The sequence below is a fragment of the Aptenodytes patagonicus genome, chromosome 13 (genome assembly GCF_965638725.1).
Source record: "Aptenodytes patagonicus chromosome 13, bAptPat1.pri.cur, whole genome shotgun sequence".
Taxonomy (NCBI): domain Eukaryota; kingdom Metazoa; phylum Chordata; class Aves; order Sphenisciformes; family Spheniscidae; genus Aptenodytes; species Aptenodytes patagonicus.
In genome coordinates this window covers 417,305-435,383 of record NC_134961.1, presented here as the reverse complement: position 1 = coordinate 435,383, position 18,079 = coordinate 417,305, and the positions used below count along the sequence as shown (strand labels likewise).

Below are 18,079 nucleotides of genomic sequence, written 5' to 3'. Positions count from 1 at the left end.
CTCCATCCTGTGACCGGGGCTCCTGCAGCTTCCCCTGCCCCGAGGCCCCTCTGTCTGCCCCAGCACTGAGCTGAGAAGTACCCCCTGCTCTGTGCCGGGGGTCCTGAGCTCTGCGGCAGGGAAGGATGCCGCGGTCCCAAGCATCCCAAGCATCCACGCCATTTGTTGGCTGGGGTGTGGGCTGGGACCACTTAGTCGTTCACGGGCTGGGGACGTCCCCAGCCTGCTCCGCTGTGCGGGTCCCTGGGTGCATGCGGGGTGGGCTGGGGTCCGAGGCTGAGCGCTGGCGGGCACCAGCCCCCCTCTCCTTTATATAACTGCCAGCGTTAATCCCCTGCAGCTGGGGCTTTGCTCTGGGGAAGAGAATAATCCTGCCACCAGATCCTTGGCCTCTGCTCAGATTAACGGGCTGTGGGCAGGGAGAGTGGCTCAGCTGCCAGCTCTGCTCCCTGCGTGCCACTGCCAGCCCGCGGGCCCTTGCAGCCTGGGTTTGCTGGCTGGAGGCACCTCTGGCCCTGCTCGAAAGGCCTTTTTGTCCTCCCCGGGGGCTGTATGTGGGTGCACCGGTGGCTGCAGGGGGCTGAGTGCCCCGAGTGCCAGCTTGGCCGTGCCAGGAGGGCAGCTGGGGCTGCCAACAGGGTCTATTTTTGCCCCTCGGAGCAAGCAGAGCCGTGGGTGGCGGCTGTGCCATGGGCACAAGTGCCTGGGGGGCAGACCCCCCCCTGCCTGGGGTCTGCACCCTTGTTGTTGCTGCAGGCAAGGGCAGAGGTTGCTGCCAGCCCAGGGGGACACAAGTCCAGCTGGGAGGGGTGGTCACCACCATGTGCACCCCCCACCCCGCAGCCACCTCCCTGATGACCCCTCCCCAAAAACCACGGGAGCCGCGGCATTTCCCCACAGGGGCTTTATTGTCTCCACGGCTTGTGCCCAGATGGGGCAGAAGGAGGGGGTGGCCCTGCACCAGGCCGGCTGGGTGTGGGCTCCCCGAGGGAGAGGAGGGTGTGGGGACGTGAGCGGGGGCTGCAGCGGGGCCAGCCTGGCCTGGGGGAGCGTATGGCTTCTCTCCTTCAGTGCTACTGCCGGCAGGGTCCTGCGGCGGGGCCGGGGAGTGCTGGGCGGGGGGCTGCGGCCGAGCCAGAGGGTGCTGGGCCAGGGGGCTCCCACGTCGGCGGGGGGCTGGTGCCCTCAGCTCTCCTCCTCGGGGACGGGGTCAGCCGCAGGGCCCCTGCTCCTCTCCTCGGTGTCGCCCGCGGGCAGGAGCAGGGCCGGGCTGGGGCTGGAGTGCCGCTGCTTGCGCATGAAGGGGAAGACCCTGTGGGCAGAGCGGGATCAGCGCCGGCGGGGACCACCCCAGGGCCGCGGGGATCCAGCCCCTGCCCTCACCGCTTCTTGGTCTCCGGAGGGATGACGGCCTCGGCCAGGAGGTTCCTGTAGAGCTCCGACTTGAGGAACCGTGGGTAGGAGTCCTGGGCGAGCAGAGGCATCAGGCTCCTGCCCAACCGTGCCCTGCCCTGCCCAGCCCTGCCCTCGCCCACCTTTTTCATCAGCATGTAGATGTGCATCTGGGCGTCATCCATCACGTAGCGGTGGGGCGTCTTGATGCCCTCCAGCGTCCGCTCCATGGTCTTGCTGTCAATGTTCACCCAGCGCGTGGCCCCGGGAGCCAGGAACTGCCTGGGCAGTCGCAGCCGGTGGTGAGTGCCCAGCCCCACAGTGGGACGTAGCACCGTGATGGCCTGGCCCCCCCCAAACCCCGGCCCCCCCCAGACCCTCGCCCCGCTGGCGCTCACTGGTAGATGGAGTCCACGATCTCGGGGATGCGGGACTGCTCCCCGTAGCGCAGTTCCTCGCACGCCTCCCAGAAGCTCAGGTTCTCGGCTGGGGAGGGGGACACAGTGTTGGGGACGGGGACCAGGCCGTCACTGCTGGGTCCACGGCCCAGCCAACTGTGGGGCCAAACCCCCTGGGATGGAGCCAGCTGGTGCAACGTGGGGTGGTGGGTCCAGGGATGCAAGGATGGGGTGGTGGGTCAGGGGCTGCCAGGATAGGCTGGTCAAGAGGTGCTGGGATGTGGTGGTGGGTTTGGGGGTGCCAGGACGGGGCAGTGGGTCAGGGGATGCCAGGATGGGGCAGTGGGTTTGGTGTTGCTGGGATGGGGCAGTGGATTAGGCGGTACTGGGACATGGTGGTGGGTCTGGGGGTGCTGGGACAGGTTGGTGAGTCTGGGGGTGCCAGGATGGGACGATGAGTTTGGAGGTGCTGGGACGGGGCAATGGGTCAGGGGGTGCGGGGCTGGGGCCGCTCACCGCTGAACTCCTTCTTGAGGAAGTCGAGGAGCTGTGCCCGGCCCAGGGGGTCAGTGAGGAGCTCGCTGAAGTTGAAGCCCCAGCGCTCCACGCGCAGCTTCGTAGGGGTCGGCACCCTGCGGGTGACGCTGGTGTCGGGGCTGGCAGCGGACAGCCCATGGCTGCCTGCAATGACCCCGCACCGCGTCCTGTGGGTTGGGGTACTGGGGGGGGGGGGGGGGCCGGGGGCTGGCAGCCCCCGCTTGGGTGCTTACGTAGGGGCATTCATGGCCCAGTACGTGGTGTCGTCCGTGATCCAGGGGTTGCTGGGCAGGCAGCCAGACATGATGGGGTCATGGGGCACGTACTGCTCATTGAACTTGATGTACCTGCCAGGAGTGGTGGCTGGAGGCGGCCAGGGCCACCGTCCCACCACTGCCACTGGCCCCAGCCACCGCAGGGACATGGTGGGGACGTGCTTGGGCTCTGTGATGACCACGGAGCCTCGGCTCCGCTCCCCACTGAGGGTGATGGCAGCACAGGCACTGCGGTGTCAGCAGCTGGCCGCAGGGATGCTGGTGCCCCTGTCACCCTGACGGGGACCCTGCCTGCGGCTGGGACAGTCGCCGGCCACTCACCCCTCGAGGCAGATGGAGGACTTCACCCTTGTCCTGGCCATGGCCTTCCTGCAGTACTCAATCTGGGGCCGGCCGTGGGGGGAGATGTCAGGGGTGCCCGGCAGCCCGTGCCCCCCAGGAGCAGCCCCCGCCCCTCACCCCGCTCACCTCCCGCTTGTAGTAATCCATGTTCTTGGTCTGCAAGAGATGCGTGGGGTCAGGTGAGGGCATGGCAGGGCCGGGATGTTGTGCCCACCAGCCCTGCCCAGCACCACCCTAGGCAAGGACCCAGGCATCCAGCCCCCCTCCTCGCGCTGGCACCCCGTGGCCCATCCCCGTGGCCTCCAGCCTCATCCCCACACCCCTCTTAGCTCAGCCGGCACAACCTGTGGGGTGAACCCCGGCATCCACCTCCCACCCCAGCGTGGCACTGGCCCTGGGTTAGTGACACTTACGTGGGCAGAGGACACAGTACACGGCGCAGAGAAGAGAAGAGAAAGCGGGTGGTTAGTGAGGACGAGCCAGGCAAAGGGGGGCCGGGGCAGTGTTAGTGGGGTCACGACACGGGGAAGGGCCCGGCGGTGGCTGCGGGCACCCCGGGGTGCTAGGGCTCCCGGCAGAGCAGCCACCCCGCAGGGCTTAGGGGTGCTGGCACAGAGGGGTGGCAGGCGCATGGGCAAACACACAGACCCCTCCCCGGCTCAGCTGGGGCAAAGGGGACAGGCTGGACACACGGATGTTAGCAGAGCTGGGCCCCCCCCAAATGTGGGCACAGCCTGGGGTGGGATGGCCGGGCACCCACTGGGGCAGCTCAGCACCCTGACACATGCGAGTAGCTGCACCCTGTGCCCACCAGCAGCCCTGGGGGTGCCCGGTCCCCCCCCACTCACCAGCTGGATGCGGGTGCTGTGGCAGTTCCTGCGTGCGGGGCCCTGCTCCAGCACATTGGGGGCTCCCGGCTGCAATGAGAGCATCGCGCCAGGGGCTGGAGGGACCCCCCCTGTGCCCCCCAGCACCAATTCCCAGGCCGGGGCCATGTGTGGTGCCAGTGCCCTGGCCCTCCCGCCTGCCCAGGGCTGCACCCGCCAGCCCGGCACCCTTTGCCCGCCCCCCCAGCATGTCCTCACCGGGGGCCGGTTGACGAGCCAGTATGCCTGCTCCTGGCAGTCGATGACGATGCGGTCGCCCTTCCGCCGCTGCTTGGCCGCCCTGCCCGTGCAAAAGCAGCGGGGAGGCGCTGGCACCCTGCCTGCCCCAGCACCCAAGGGTGCTCCGTCCCCAGTGGCTCCCTGGGCTGCAGAGGTGCGGGTCCGTGCCTGCACTCACCGGAGCTGCTCCCGCGCCTGCATCACCACGAAGTCCCACGTGTGGTTGATCCGCTTGTGCAGGAGGTTGTAGTTGTCCTGGGGAGCGGCAGCAGCAGTGTTACCCCCCCGTGGGCACGGTGCGACACCCGTCCCCTTGCCTGGCTCCGGGTCCCGTTGCCGCTCCAGCACAGGCAGAGCTGGTGCCACCCTGCGGGTGAGCCCCCACTCCTGGGCGAGCTGAGACCCCCCAGCTCATCACAGGTGTGAGGAGGGCACCGCTCACCTTCTCATGCTCGATCAGGTCACCCTGCTTGCGGATGTTCTTCTTGGCCAGGTAAATGGCTGCAAGAGGATTGGTTGCACCTCAGGGGGAGCCAGGAAGGGGCTGCAGCCCGTGCCAGTGCCGGCGGCACAGTGGCACCTACCGTAGTCCAGCTCCGTGGCCGGCCACTTGGTGCTGGTCCAGAAATAGGGGGTCTGCGGGGGGGGGGGGGGGAAGAGGCTGAGGCGCAGTGCCGTGGGGTGCCACAGTGCCGAGCCAGGGGAGCCCTGAGGCTGCAGCAGTGCCCGTGCTGCCGGTGGGGCCGTACCTGGAAGCGGTAGGGTGACTCGTCTGCCCGCAGCACCAAGCTGCGGGGGTCTTTGAGGGGGTAGATGTAGCCATGCTTCACGATGAGGTTGCCGAGGTGCAGTGACTCTGGGGGAGCAGGAGCAGGGGCTGCATGGGGGCTCGGCAGCCCTGGTCATCCCCGCGGTGCTGGCTGCCCACACCAGGGCACTCACCCTCCTCGGAGATGCTGTACTTCTGGATGAGCCACTCCACGATGTCATTCCCTGGGGACCAAGGCAGCGTTAGCAGGGTGCGATGGGGTCCCTCAAACTGGGCATGGGAAGGTTCCCGGGCTGGGGCACCCTGGCATGGCATGGCGGGTGCCAAGGGGGTCACGCAGGGTGACGGGGGCCCTGCCAAGGACATGCTGGGCCGCCCGCCCCAGTGAGCGCCCGCCCAGCTCAGCCGATGCATAATTGATCCCAGCTGCAGCACTGAGCACCCGTGGGTGCGGGGAGGCGAGCGGCACGGGGTGCCACAGGGCTGGGCGCTGGGTGCAGTGCCGGGGCCACCCGGGGAGCACCCACATGCCTCCCCCACCCCGTGCGCCTCACAGGGCGCCCTGCTGCAGGCACCCACCTGTCATGGCGTGGGGGATGACGGTGATGAGCAGGCGCTGGTTCCTCATCTTGATGCCCATGTCGGGGTCCTGCATGCTGACGATCATCCGCTCCATCTGCCGGGCAAGTGCCCGCCACGCTCAGCCCCCTGGCCGGGGGCACCGGGCCTGAGCACAGCCTGACTCCCCCACCCCGACCCAGGGCACCCTGTGCCCGTTCCGGGGACAGCCTGGCACCCCGCAGCTGGACCCGGGGCACCCAGCAGCCGGGTGAGCGTGCGATGCCGGAGTTGCGGGCACCCAGTGTCCAGGCACCCCTTGGTTGGGGAGTCCCGGTTTTGGGGAGCGAGCTCTGCCGGGGCTGTGGCAGCACCCCGGGCCGGGGGACAGGGGCTGAGCACGTAGCTCCGAGGCGCTGCCCGTGGGTGTCCCCGCGTGGGGCGGTGCTCGGTGCCCTGTGGCGGTGCCGGGGTGTGCCCGTTGTCCCGCGGTACAGGGGGTGGTGCTGGTACCCTGTCCCCGGCGATCCTGACGCCCGTGTCGCCGGCGCTGCCCGGTGCCCGGTCCCCGATGCCCGCGTTGCCCAGTGCAGCGCCGGTGCCCGGTCCCCACGGTCCCAGCGCCCGGTCCCCGCAGCGCCCGGTCCCCACGGTGCCGATGCCCGGTCCCCACGGTCCCAGCGCGCCGTCCCCTCGGTACCCGGTCCCCGCGGTGCCCGGTCCCCGCGGTGCCCGCCGCCCGTGTCGCCTGCGGTGCCCGGTGCGGTGTCCGGCGCGGTGCCGGCTGCCCGCCGCCCGGTCCCGGCGCGGTGCCCGCTCCCCGTGGGGCCGGGGCCGGTGCCGGTGCCGGTGGCGGCTCACCTTGCGCAGACAGGGCATCTGGAGGCGGCGGTGCCGGCCGCGGGGGCCGACGATGGTCATCGCGGGTGCGCGCCCCGCGCCGCGCCGCTCCGCCCGGCCCCGCCCGACCACGCCCCCTTCCCGCCCCGCCCCTCCCGGCCCCGCCCCACGCCCCCCCCTTCCTCCCCCCCCCCCCCCCCCCGCCCGTGGCTGCCACCGTCTTGCCCCGGGCGCCCCGACGGGCACCGCGGTACGCGGCGCCCCCGAGCCCCGGCCCCGTGTACCCGGGACCGGCCCCCGCCCTGCCCACGGGCCCCGCGGACCGGCCCGCCGGGACCCGGCCCCCCGCACCCCCCGGGGCCGCGGCTCTGCCGGCCGGGTCGGGGGAGCGCAGGGCTGGCCCCGGGCCCCCGGGGGGGGTGCCCTGGCTGACCCGGTGGGCCGCCGGGTGCAGACGGGGGGAGACGCTGTGGCTGTTGGAATGGCTGTGCGGGCAGGGTGCGGGCAGGGCGTGGGCGGGGTGCGGGCAGGGCGTATGCGGGGTGCAGGCAGGGTGCGGGCAGTGCGGGGTGAAGCGCGGGCGGTGCGGGCAGGGTGCGGGCAGTGCGTTCAGGGCAGAGGCGGGGCGCTTGCGGGGTGCGGGCAGGGCGCGGGCAGCGCGTTGAGGGCACAGGCGGGGCGCCTGCGGGTGCGGGCAGGGCGCGGGCAGCGCGGACAAGGCGCTGGAGGAGCGTGGGGGCTGGTGGGCAAAGGAGCGGGCAGGGAGCGGGCAGCGCGGACCGGGTGCGGGCAGGGCGCTCGCAGAGCGCGGGCAGGGAGCGGGCAGCGCGGGCAGGGAGCGGGCAGCGCGGGCGGGCGCTGCGCGGGCGCGCACGGCGGATGAGCTCACTGCAGTCTCGCCGCCCATGAGCGGCGGGGCTGGAGCCGCCCGGCGCCGAGGGGCGGGGGCGGGCGGGGGCGGGCAGCGGAGCCGCCGCGTCTGCGGGAGCCGCCGCCGCCGCCCCGCCGGGCCGCGCCGGGGAGCGCAGCGGGGAGCGCCGGGGGAGCGCGGCGGCGGGGAGCGCAGCGGGGCAGCCCGGAGCGCGGCGGAGCGGCCGGCGGCGCAGCGGGGCGGCCGGCACCGCCGAGCGCGGCGGCGGCGGCGGCGGGCGGGAGGAGCGCGGCCGCGGGCCCCGGCGGAGCCGCCGACGCCGGCAGAGCCGCGCCCCGGGCCCCGGCAGCGGCCGCCCCGCCCGGCCCCGGGGGCGCCGGGCCCGGCCCGGCCATGCTCGGCCTGGATGTGTGCGAGGCCGGCGGGCAGCTGCTGGAGCTGCTCTGGCTGGCGCTGTGCTACCGAGGTGAGCGGCGGCGGGCCGGGGGAGCGCGGCCCCGCAGCGGGAGGGCATCGCCCGAGTGCCCCGGGGGTGGGCATCGCCTGGGGGCGGTGGGGTGGGCATCGCCCCGGAGGGGAGCATCGCCCCGGCTCCCCAACAGGTGAGCATCGCCCCGGGGACCAGGTGCGTTCAGGAGCGAGCGTCACCCCAGGCCCGGGGGGACCGGAGCATCCCGCAAGGGCGGGGGACCACCCAGCCGCCCCCCTGCCACCTCGCAGCTCGGCCTGTGGCACCCGGTGCACACCGCCCTGTCCTGCCACCCATGCGGGGCCGGGTGGGTGCATCCCTGGGCTGGGAGCCAGCATGGCCGGGTGCCGCACGCTGCCATGACAGCCGGGCGCCCCGGGGCGCAGGGCCTCTGCCTTTACTGGGGGCCTAGAGGTGCAGCAGGGCCATCGCTCTGTGCCCCGGTCACCGCCACTGCTCCAGGGACCTGCACAGCTGGCCCTGCGGCCCGGGGGCTGAGTGTGGTGGCCCCTGCCCCAGGCTGTGCTCCCCACATGTCCCTGGGGATGGGGTTTCCAGGGGCTTGGGGAGCACAGTGCTTGCAGTCAGAAGGGCGATGGGGGTGTGTGGGGTGATGCAGCAGGCGGGGCAGAGTCATGAGCCATGGGGACATCACCTGCCCTTGTGCCCCCCACAGCCTGGCACCCACCGGAGCCACCGTTTGCCCCAGAGCCGTTTTCTTTCCCTGCAGCCTCTGACAGTTTGGGTTTGGGGTGGGAGATGGGGCTGGTGGCTGCCCAGTGGGGTTGGAGGGGGCCACGGGGTGGTGACAAGGACCTCTCCAGGTGACAGGGTGCGAAGGGCGCCTGCGGGCCATGGTGGGCTGCAAACACCCCCTGGACAGTGTGCACCACGTAGGCACCAGCTCGTCTTTCTCCATGACCGTGTGGAAAGGCAGCCAGCAGCAACGCCTCGAGTCTCAGCTGTGCCACCGGGCCCTGGGGACACGGAGCCTGATGGCGTCCCCACGGCCCCGAGCAGGGGGACAACTTGGCTGCCCCACAGGGAATTGCCCAAATCCATCTGTGGCGTGTCCCAGCTCAGCCACCCCCTGCCCACCAGTGCCTGCGTGTCACGGGGTGGGGGGGTGTCCCCTGGGGTGTCCCCGGGGCGGTGGGACTGCCACTGCCTGTCCCCCGCAGACATCATGGCTGACAAGGAGGGGGTGACGCTGTCGCTAGAGGAGGAGGAGGATGCCGACGTGGCCCTGGCGTACAAGACGCCAGAGAAGAAGAGCCTGCGGGAGATCCAGGAGCTGGACCCAGGGGATGAGAGCCTGCGGAAGTACAAGCAGGCGCTGCTGGGTGCCATCCCTGCTGCTGTGGGTAAGGCCGGGGGCTGCCCGCTGGGGCTGGGCACCCTGGCACCCCGGCACTCAGGCTGGGTGATGCAGCCTCAGCGGGCGCAGGGAGCTCAGGCATCCCCAGCACCTGTGGGGCAGCCCCAGCAGGGAGGGTGCGTCCCAGCTGGCATCGCCCGTGGGTGCTGCCTGTGCCCCCCACTTGCACGGAGACCCCGGCATCCCCCTGCCGACATGGCAACAGCTGCCCGGGGACCCCGGTTGCCTTGGTTACGGGATCACCGCCGCAGTTTCCATAGGAACGGTTACAAGGGACCAGGAAATTCATTAGGATGACAGAGATGGAGTGAGCAGCCGCGGGGGCCCCGGGGTGGCACAGCTGCCGGTGCCCAGACGGTGCCCCCCACTCCCCGTGACACCCATAGCAGCCACCCCAGCCTGGTGCTGCCCTCCGTGTCTGTGGGGCCTGGGCCAGGCTGGGGGGCTCCACGGGCCCAGCACCCTGGTGTGCTGGCTGATGGGTGCATGACAGCTGGGTGGGGGGAGATATGTGTGTGTGTGTGTGTGTGCAAGCTGGTGAGGTGGGTGCGAACCAGTGGGGTGCATGAGGTGTGCATGATGGCGTGTGTGCAGGCTGACGGGGTGCAAGTGGGGTGGTGGGGGTGCAAGCTGCTGATGGGGTGCAGGTTGGGCTGTTGAGGTGCAATTAGGCCAGCGCCTGCCTCGAGGGATGCCTTTGCCCGCCTCCTCCTCCCCACCCCCTTGGCCCGCTCCCGAGCCAGGGAGCATCGCACCCTGGGAGATACCTGTGGCTGGGCCCTTTTAAACGTGGTCTTACCCCAAAGGCGTTGATGCCAAGGTGGGGGCTGGCCCGCGATGCCCCTGGTCTCCTGCACCCTGCCTGGGCTGCCCGGCACTCGCTGGCTCCTAACACCCCCGCCATGGGCACTGTGGCCCTTCGTGCCATTACAGGGGGCATGGGCAGCCCCCCAGTGTCGGTGGGCTGGGTGCGCGTGGGTAAGATCTGTGCCCTGCCGCTTGTCCCTAGATGCCAGCGTGCCCAACGTGCAGGTGACGAAGCTCACCCTGATGTGCGAGCAGGCACCGGGGCCCATCACCATGGACTTGACAGGTGAGCAGTGGGGGCACCGATGGGGGGAGGAGGAGGAAGGGGTGCCAGGCTCATGGGCCATCTCCCCATGCAGGAGACCTGGAGATGCTGCGGGGCCGGGCCTTTGTGCTGAAGGAGGGGGTGGACTACAGGGTGAAGGTGTCCTTCAAGGTGAGATGGGTGCATGGTGCCCGGTGCCCGCCAGCTGGGCTAGGCACTGCCCTGCTACCCTCACACCCCGGGGTCCCAGGCCCATGGGGTCCCTGCTCCCCATGGGTCCTTTTTCCCATGTGTCCCTACCCCACAGGGTCCCTCCTGCCACCCATGGGTTCCCTGCTGCCCCAGGGTCCCTGCCCCCTCGGGGGTCCCTGCCCACTCTGGGGTCCCTGCCTTCCTGTGTCCCTGCCACCCTGGGAATCCTTGCTGCCCCCAACACCACTGACACCCCAGGGTCCCTGCTACCCTCTCAGGGTTTCTAGCCACATTGGGTCCCTGCCTTTCCCAGGGGTCCCTGGAGGTCCCTGCCCCTCCCACGGGTCCCTGCCACCCTTGATCCTGCTCAGTGCCCAATCCTGCCCAAGAAGCTCGATCCTGGGGGGGGGTGCAGGATGGAGCTTTAGAGATGGGTGACCCCCAAGGCCAGGGGTCCCCAGGGCAGGGGGCACCAAGCTGTGGGGCAGCACCCATGGTGTCCCTGCCCTCTGCCCACAGGTGAACAGGGAGATCGTCTGCGGGCTGCGGTGCCTGCACCTCACCTACCGCCGGGGCCGGCCCGGTGAGTGGGGTCGGGGGGCCGGGGGTGGTGGGGGGGGGGGCCGTGCTGCCCCGGCCCTGCTCATCTGTCCGCCCCCCTTCCTCTTCTTGACCAGTGGACCGCGACGTCTTCATGGTGGGCAGCTACGCGCCGCGGGCCGAGGAGTACGAGGTGGTGACGCCGGCAGAGGAGGCGCCGCGGGGCTGGCTGGCACGGGGCTCCTACCACGTCCGCTCCCTCATCACCGACGATGACAAGACGGAGCATCTCTCTTGGGAGTGGGGCCTCTGCATAAAGAAGACCTGGGAGGACTGACACCCCCCCCCCGCACCCTGGTTCCCCCCCCCCCGCCAGCTCGGGGATGCAGTGCCTGCCATCCCAGGGGACACCTCGCTGGCACCACTGCGCTCGCCCAGGTCGTGTGAAGGGTGGGGGTGGGGGGGTGGGGGGGGTCCCTTGGCGAGCGGGTGCCCACGGTCGTGGTCTTCGCAACCAAAGTTATTTTTAATTGCTGTTTTTTTTTAAATACCGTCGCCCGCCTGGTCCCCACGGCGTCCCCATCGCTGGGGCTAGGGCTGTGACCCTGCCGTGGCAGCGCCGTGCCCAGCTGCCCGTCCGGCCGCAGGCTGTGCTCTTCCATTGCCATTAAACCCTACAGACTGGTCTCTTACTGGTGTGTCCATGCCCCCATCGCTTCTGCCCGTCCCCTCTGTCCCTGTCCCGCTGGCAGGGCCGGGTCTCACTGCGGGGCTGGGTGGCTGGAAAACAGCCACCTGGTCCTGCTGCCTTATCGGTGGCGCCGAGCAGCCAGTAGCGGAGGGCCACGAGCCCCAGGGGACTGGCACCACCCGCCCTGGGGCCCTTATCTGGGTCCTCCCCCCCCCCGGGTGCCGGCTTTGGTGACGGTGGTGGCACCATGTGGGGCTGCGGGGCCCAGCTGGTTTGGCTGCTGGTGCTGTCGCTGGCCTGGCTGGGTCCGGCGTTGGGGGGCGAGGAGGAGGATGGGGAGGTGGTGGCGGAGGAGGATGACACGCTCTCAGATGAGCTCAGGGAGGAGGACGGCGTCCTGGTGCTCCATGAGCACAACTTTGCCCGTGCCCTGAGCGAGCACCGGCTGCTGCTGGTGGAGTTCTGTAAGTGTCCTCCTGACGCGGGCAGGGGTGTGGGCAGGGGTATGGGCAGGGGCATATGTGGGGATGGGTGTGGGCAGGAATATGGGCAGGGGGTACAGGCCAGGGGCATGGGTGTGGGCAGAAGCAGACACGCGGGCAGGGGCACAGGCAGGACACGGGTGCAGGACGGGCCACAGGGTGGGGGTGGGAATGGGGCAGGGGCATGGGGTGCAGGCAGGGGTAAGGCTGTGTCTCAGAGGGGCAGGGCCACAGGGCATGGCACGTGACAGGGCAGGGACGCGGGGCAGGGACACAGGCAGAGGCATGGGGTGGGGGATGCATAGCAGGAGCATGGGAGACGGGGCAGGGACACACGGTGGGGGTGTGGGACATGGGCCATGGCACAGGGGACACAGACAGGGGCATGCACTGGAGCCCACCAGACTCACGCAGCCATTACGTGCCCTGGCCACCTGTGAAGCCCACCCTAGGGACCAGGTACACCCCACAGCTGTCCCAGGGCTGTCCCTACCGCCGACACTGTCCCCTGCCCACAGACGCGCCGTGGTGCGGGCATTGCCAGCGGTTGGCCCCCGCCTTTGCCCAGGCGGCCGCTGTGCTGAGGAACGAGTCCAGTCCGGTGCGGCTGGGCAAGGTGGACGCCACAGCGCAGGTGGCCCTGGCCAACGAGTTCGGCATCACCTCCTACCCCACGCTCAAGCTCTTCCGTGACGGCAACCGCACTCACCCCCTTGCCTACACTGGTAGGGCCACGGCACCTCGCGATGGCCATGACGGGTGCTGGGGCAGGCTGGGGTGCAAGGATGGGTGGGGGCGGGGGGGTGATGGTGAGAGGGGTGGCAATGTCCTGATGGGATCTGCAGGGTGGTGATGGTGGGCAGGTGACAGCGTGGTGACGGTGCATGGGGCGATGGCAGGCAGTGCCGCGGTGGTGATGGCAGGCGGGTGGCCAAGGCTGATGGCATGGGGGGGGGGTGGGGGTGGGGGTGGGGGTGGCAGCCCGGCGAGGGGTGGCCAGGGTGACGGTGGGGGCCCCCGCTCCACGTGCCAGGCCGCATGGACACCGAAGGCATTGTGCGCTGGATGCAGCGTCGGGCCAGCCCCAGTGCCACGCTGCTGCAGGACACTGACACTGCCGCCACCTTCATCAGCTCCCAGGACTTGGTGGTCGTCGGCTTCTTCAAGGTGGGCTGGGGCTGGCGGGGGCCGGATCTGGGCCGTGGCCGTGGCCACTCATGGTGTGGCCCCACAGGACCTGGGGAGCGAGGCGGCCCAGGTGTTTTATGAAGTGGCTGGTGAGGTGGTGGACGTGCCGTTTGGCGTGGCCGAGGCAGCTGAGCTCTTCCAGGCGTATGGGCTGTCGGCCGACACCATCTGCCTCTTCAAGAAGGTGAGGGGGTGGTGGTGGGGGGGAGTGACGGGGGCCATCCCGGTCCCCCCCCTCCCCAGCCCTCACTGGCCCCTGCCCCGACAGTTTGACGAGGGACGGACAGACTTCCCCGTGGACCCAGCACAGGGGCTGGATGCGGCCAAGCTCACCAGGCTGCTCCGCGTCCACAGCCTGGAGCTGGTGATGGAGTTCACCAACGAGGTACAACCCGGCCACAGCCCTGTCACCATACCCATGAGGGCCATGGCCCCCTGGCCCTCACCCTCCTCCTGCTCCCCAGACCTCTGACCAGATCTTCAGTGCCAAGATCCCCCACCACATGCTGCTCTTCCTCAACAAGTCATCGTCGGCGCAGCTGGCGCTGCAAGATGGCTTCCGGGCAGCTGCCGGCACCTTCCGGGGTGAGGTGAGGAGGTCCCGTGGTGGGGACATGGGTGGGGTGGCCGTGGGGCAGCCTGGCATCAGTGCTGCCTCTCTCCCACCCAGGTGCTCTTCGTGGTGGTGGACGTGACTGGATACGGCGCAGATGTCCTGCCCTTCTTTGGCCTGACACCTGCCGACGCCCCCACCCTGCGCCTAGTCAAGATGGAGAACAACCGCAAGTACCAGATGGACCAGGACGCCTTCTCAGACACAGCCATACGCACCTTCATCCAGGCGGTGCTGGATGGCAAGGTGAAGGTGAGGGATGCGGCACCGTGCCAGTCAGCACCAGCGATACTTCCCTGTGGTGAGCGGTGGGTTGTTAACTCTGAAGCCTAATGATGGCAGTTGTGCGGTGAACACCAGCCACCTGCTCGCTGATGCTTGTGCTGCCAGGCCCGAGGATTTGGGGGGTTGTTACGGGAAAGGAGGAAGGGGACTGTTGATGTGGAGACACACAGAGCTGGGATGGTGGCAGAGGGGAAGAGGTGGACCAAAAGGCAGCACAGGAGCACCCCTGGCTGCAGGCTAGGGGCCCCCATCCCGTGCTGTGCCCCATGGGGCCCTGGCACCATTAACCCCGGGCTGTGGCCGTCCTGGCTGTCCCCACAGCCCCGCCTGCTGACTGCGGAGCCCCCCGAGGACTGGGACATGCGGCCCGTTAAAGTCCTGGTGGGCAAGACCTTCGAGCAGGTGGCGTTTGACGAGACCAAGAATGTCTTCGTCAAGTTCTGTAAGTGCCGGGGCCACCGGCGACCCTCCCCGAGCTCTGCACGGGGCTCAACCCCCCCCACCGTGACAGCCCCCAGCCCTGACCCCTCGCCCGGGGAACGCTGCACCCTGACCCTGGCGGAGCCCTGGTCCCCCGGCTTGTACCCCGGCACTGTGCCTGTCCTGCAGATGCGCCATGGTGCTCCCACTGCCAGGCGATGGCGGCCGCCTGGGAGAAGCTAGGCGAGCGCTACAAGGACCATGAGGACATAGTTATTGCCGAGTTGGACGCCACGGCCAACGAGCTGGAGAACATCACCATCAACGGCTTCCCCACCCTGCACTACTTCCCTGCGGGGCCGGGCAGGAAGGTAGGTGGGGGCACCCATCGGGCCACCCTGGCTCTGCTAGCACCTGGGGGACGGGGTCACTCCTCATCTCCCTTCTGGCTCCAGATGGTTGAGTACAAGAGCGCCCGAGATGTGGAGACCTTCTCCAAGTTCCTGGAAAATGGGGGGACGCTGCCTGAGGAGCCGCCTGCGGTGAGTCATGTTCCCCCACGCCAGGGCCAGGGACCCCCACCCACGCCAGGGCAGCTCCCAGCCTTCGCTGGGCAGGGAGACGGATCCTGCGGGATAGGGACGGGGACAGGCAGGGTGTGTGTGTCCGTCTGTGCCTCACCGCTGCCTTCTCCAGGTGCCCAAGACCCCTGAGAACAGCACAGGCAGGGAGGAGCCGAGTCCACTTGGGACAGCCGAAACCCGGGATGAGCTGTGAGCCCTGTCCCGCTTGGGCTCATGCTATAAACAACCTGGAAACGATGCGGGCTCTGCTCTGTGTCTGTGGCTCCCCAGCACGTCTTGGGGAGCACCCATGTGTCTTGGGGACGCAGCAGGGCCGGCAGGTGCCGCGACAGGCAGAGCCCCCGCTGCCAACTGAACCCAGGGGGGTGCTGCAAGGGGCCCTCTGCCTGCCTGCCAAGGGGTGCTGAGCCAGCACAGCCCCGTGTGTGTCGCGGCGCTCGTCCTGGTAGCCCTGCGATGACACAGGGTGGCCAAGGCCACGGAGGACACAGCCCTGGGGGGAGCCCGGCTCTCTCCACGCTGGCCCTTGTGCTGGGCTGCTGGGGAGCAGGTGATGGGGTGAACCAGCCGGGGTCTCTCCTTCGCGGCTCACAGGCAGCCCTCCCACCCCAGGCCCGGGCTCCACAATCGCGTACCAGCCCCAGGGGAGCCCCAGGAGCTGCTGTCACAGCCAGGAAAGGCAAGAAGAGCCCAACATGGGGCTCCACAATCGCGTACCAGCCCCAGGGGAGCCCCAGGAGCTGCTGTCACAGCCAGGAAAGGCAAGAGCCACCCAACACGGGGCTCCACAGGCTTCTCTTAAGCCTGGCTCGCAGCCTCTGGGATCCCCCAGCGTCCCCTCCAAACCCCAGCACGGTCCCCTCTCTCCTGGGGCCTGCTGCTCCCAGACCCTAGGCAATTCCTCCAGGGACAAGATGTCGGTCCCCTGGGGCCAGGACCTGCCTGGCCACCCCTCCAGGGAGCCCGCAGCTGCCCCATCCTCCAGCCGCCCCAGCCGGCTGCCGGGTGCCCGGGCATCTGCTCCGCGGGGAAGGAAGAAAGCAGCAGGCAGTGGGACGTGGGGTTTTATTTCATTTTATCCAAGTACCTTTGAAAAGATCATTGTACAAGTCAGCACATGAGAACGCAGAGGAGATGTCGCCGGGGCTGCGCGGCCGCTGTACATATTTACAGGGGACCCCCTGAGAAAAAAAGGGGGAGACGGAAATCCCGGGCATGTTAACAATCTCACCAGACACAACACCATCAGAACTTAAAAAAAAGGGAGGAAAAACGCTCATAACGCTGTTCCTGGGCTGAAAACGATGCGGATTTTGTTGGACTTCACATAGGGTATAGGCTAGTCACAGAACCGTGTTTTAAAGGCACTCGGTGACATATACAACAGGCTGAGTCACATCCCGGTGCGGTGCCACAGGATCCCCAGCAGCTCCAACATGCTGCCGTGACCGAGAGCAGCGCCAGGCAGGGCGAGCGCCGACGTGGAAGCCTCCCGGCTTCGGGGGCTGCCCCGGTTTCTGCGAGCGGGCGAGGGCTGGTCTCCGAAGGAGCCGGCGCAGAGCCACGGCCGCGCCAGAGCAGGGCAGGGCCCGGGCTGGGGGATGGGGGGGGGTGGGCAAGGGCAGGGTGGTGGGAGCACCGGTGCAGCCCCCAGCTTTCTTGCGTCCGAGTAAGCTCAGGAGGCTTCCCAGGGTGCCGGCTGCCCCGCTGGGTGACCTGGCCCTACACGAGCCCCACAAACTGGCATCAACAACCCTCCTTGCTCTCCGCAGCGGGCTGCAGTGCCCTCGTGCTGCCTCCCCTGAGACACAGAAGCCGACAAAAGACACAGGACTCATAAAAAGACATTTTTTGTCCTTAGCCTTAGTGTCTAATCAGTTCCCTCTCCTATTACGTTTCTCCTAAAAAGAGTCCCCTGACCAAAGCCAGAGCTTGGCACCAGGAGCCTGGGCACGTCTGCGCTGGGCACACGGGTGCCAGCCGTGCGGAACTGCAGCACGCTCCAGGGAAGCGAACCCTTCTCCAGGGGCACACGGCAGGGGGGGGACACGAGCACGCGGGCTGTGGGATGCGAGCACTCAGCCTGCCGCCCCAGCTCCGAGCCAGTCCTCACACTGCGGGAAGCCCCCAGCCCCGAGAGCTGGCACTGACCCTTACATCCCTCGGGGATTTACTCGGTCGCAAGAAAGCTCAGGAGGAAAAAAAGCCATCCTACCATGTCCAGCAGCTGAGACTGCCAGGGAGGCGAGAGACCGGCTCGTTCCAAATGGCTCAATAATCTTCTGAGGTGAGCTGGGACCACAGTCCCTCCGGAACGGGGCCGCCCCTTCCACGCAGGCAGGGGAGAGCGGCTCTGCCCCGGCGGCGCTCCGAAGCCGTCCACGCCGGGGGGCCGGGGCAGGGTGCCATGAAAGCGAGGAGCAGACGGAGTCTGGCGGATGACTGTACACTTTGGGCGAGTTCTGCAGTACCTGTATGTTTTACATTTACATAAGAGCACTGTGACATTGGAAATATTTTCCTTTTATTACAATATATCAAAAATATGCAGCTTTAGTAAACAAGGTCATATTACACTTTCTAATGCACTGTACATTGCTACATTACACTTATATTCAGTATGGAGAGGGAGCCCGGGCTCCCACTGGCAGGTTCGTGGGGTGAAACGGCATCCAGCGGCAACCCGGAGCTCGCCCAGGTCCGTGCTGGAGCAGGCTGCCGCCCTCCGCCCTGGGCTTGCCTGGCGCCCGTGGCAGCAGCACCGCCAGCATTCGCCCCAGGCCCTCTCCTCCGGTCCCAGAGTCTTTCACAGTCCTGTCCCTCATGCCTCGGCAGCCCTGGAGCTTAGTCGATCTTTTCCACCTTCCCGATGATCTTCTCTTCAAAGATGGGCAGGATGGTGTCATCCTCCCGCACCTCCTCGAAGACCACACCACAGTCGAACTCGTCACTCACTTTCTTAAAGTAATACCTGAAAAACCAGAAACATGGGGGCAGAGAGGAAAAAAAGCAGGTGAACGGTCATGAGGGCACCACAGTCCCCAAACCTGGGTACAGCCCTTCCATGCCCCTGAGCT

General features: G+C 68.6%; 4 protein-coding genes across 9 annotated transcripts in view; 2 read left to right on the top strand and 2 right to left on the bottom strand.

The window, feature by feature from the left end:
- Positions 1 to 898: 898 nt before the first annotated feature.
- RGS11 (regulator of G protein signaling 11) lies at positions 899 to 6,303 on the bottom strand. 4 transcript variants are annotated; one of them, XM_076350750.1, is made up of 17 exons: positions 6,239 to 6,303; positions 5,399 to 5,527; positions 4,993 to 5,043; positions 4,800 to 4,906; positions 4,635 to 4,686; positions 4,493 to 4,551; positions 4,229 to 4,305; positions 4,030 to 4,111; positions 3,793 to 3,861; positions 3,071 to 3,100; positions 2,924 to 2,985; positions 2,561 to 2,674; positions 2,307 to 2,422; positions 1,791 to 1,878; positions 1,536 to 1,674; positions 1,384 to 1,466; positions 899 to 1,312 (listed from the first exon to the last, which is right to left on the bottom strand). In XM_076350750.1, the coding sequence occupies exons 2-17, from the start codon at positions 5,493 to 5,495 to the stop codon at positions 1,186 to 1,188; spliced, it is 1,353 nt and encodes a 450-aa protein (XP_076206865.1). In that variant the 5' UTR covers positions 5,496 to 5,527; positions 6,239 to 6,303; the 3' UTR covers positions 899 to 1,185. The 4 variants fall into 4 exon arrangements, with proteins under 4 accessions (XP_076206865.1, XP_076206862.1, XP_076206863.1 ...); XM_076350747.1 differs by having other exon boundaries at positions 5,399 to 5,495; XM_076350748.1 differs by having other exon boundaries at positions 3,071 to 3,094; positions 5,399 to 5,495.
- A 1,150-nt stretch (positions 6,304 to 7,453) lies between these two features.
- ARHGDIG (Rho GDP dissociation inhibitor gamma) lies at positions 7,454 to 11,197 on the top strand. Its single transcript, XM_076350734.1, is given in 6 exon segments — positions 7,454 to 7,554; positions 8,739 to 8,921; positions 9,945 to 10,032; positions 10,034 to 10,178; positions 10,719 to 10,782; positions 10,877 to 11,197. Coding segments are annotated over 6 exon segments (753 nt in total). The 5' UTR covers positions 7,454 to 7,481; the 3' UTR covers positions 11,077 to 11,197.
- Positions 11,198 to 11,677: 480 nt separating this feature from the next.
- PDIA2 (protein disulfide isomerase family A member 2) lies at positions 11,678 to 15,195 on the top strand. Of its 2 annotated transcripts, none has more exons than XM_076350912.1 (11): positions 11,678 to 11,894; positions 12,431 to 12,637; positions 12,946 to 13,079; positions 13,147 to 13,284; positions 13,369 to 13,485; positions 13,565 to 13,690; positions 13,771 to 13,965; positions 14,320 to 14,440; positions 14,608 to 14,789; positions 14,874 to 14,957; positions 15,115 to 15,195. In XM_076350912.1, the coding sequence occupies exons 1-11, from the start codon at positions 11,678 to 11,680 to the stop codon at positions 15,193 to 15,195; spliced, it is 1,602 nt and encodes a 533-aa protein (XP_076207027.1). The 2 variants fall into 2 exon arrangements, with proteins under 2 accessions (XP_076207027.1, XP_076207026.1); XM_076350911.1 differs by having other exon boundaries at positions 14,874 to 14,960.
- A 1,422-nt stretch (positions 15,196 to 16,617) lies between these two features.
- The window catches only part of AXIN1 (axin 1), a 75,424-nt gene continuing 73,962 nt past the window's right edge, over positions 16,618 to 18,079 (bottom strand). For both annotated transcript variants that reach the window (XM_076350972.1, XM_076350974.1), the window contains exon 10: positions 16,618 to 17,973. In XM_076350972.1, the coding sequence (XP_076207087.1) occupies positions 17,847 to 17,973 (127 nt within the window). In that variant the 3' untranslated portion in view covers positions 16,618 to 17,846. The remainder of the gene's footprint in view (positions 17,974 to 18,079) is intronic.

What these genes read in the sequence shown, in the direction of transcription:
- RGS11 (XM_076350747.1), bottom strand. Translation starts at nt 6,298, where the DNA reads ATGACCATCGTCGGCCCCCGCGGCCGGCACCGCCGCCTCCAGATGCCC. An exon ending in TCCTCCATCTGCCTCGAGGG is followed by an intron (nt 2,675 to 2,923) that starts GTGAGTGGCCGG and finishes CACTCCTGGCAG; the next exon opens with GTACATCAAGTTCAATGAGC. An exon ending in ATCGTGGACTCCATCTACCA is followed by an intron (nt 1,675 to 1,790) that starts GTGAGCGCCAGC and finishes GCGACTGCCCAG; the next exon opens with GCAGTTCCTGGCTCCCGGGG.
- PDIA2 (XM_076350911.1), top strand. Translation starts at nt 11,678, where the DNA reads ATGTGGGGCTGCGGGGCCCAGCTGGTTTGGCTGCTGGTGCTGTCGCTG. An exon ending in TCACCCCCTTGCCTACACTG is followed by an intron (nt 12,638 to 12,945) that starts GTAGGGCCACGG and finishes TCCACGTGCCAG; the next exon opens with GCCGCATGGACACCGAAGGC. An exon ending in TGATGGAGTTCACCAACGAG is followed by an intron (nt 13,486 to 13,564) that starts GTACAACCCGGC and finishes CCTGCTCCCCAG; the next exon opens with ACCTCTGACCAGATCTTCAG.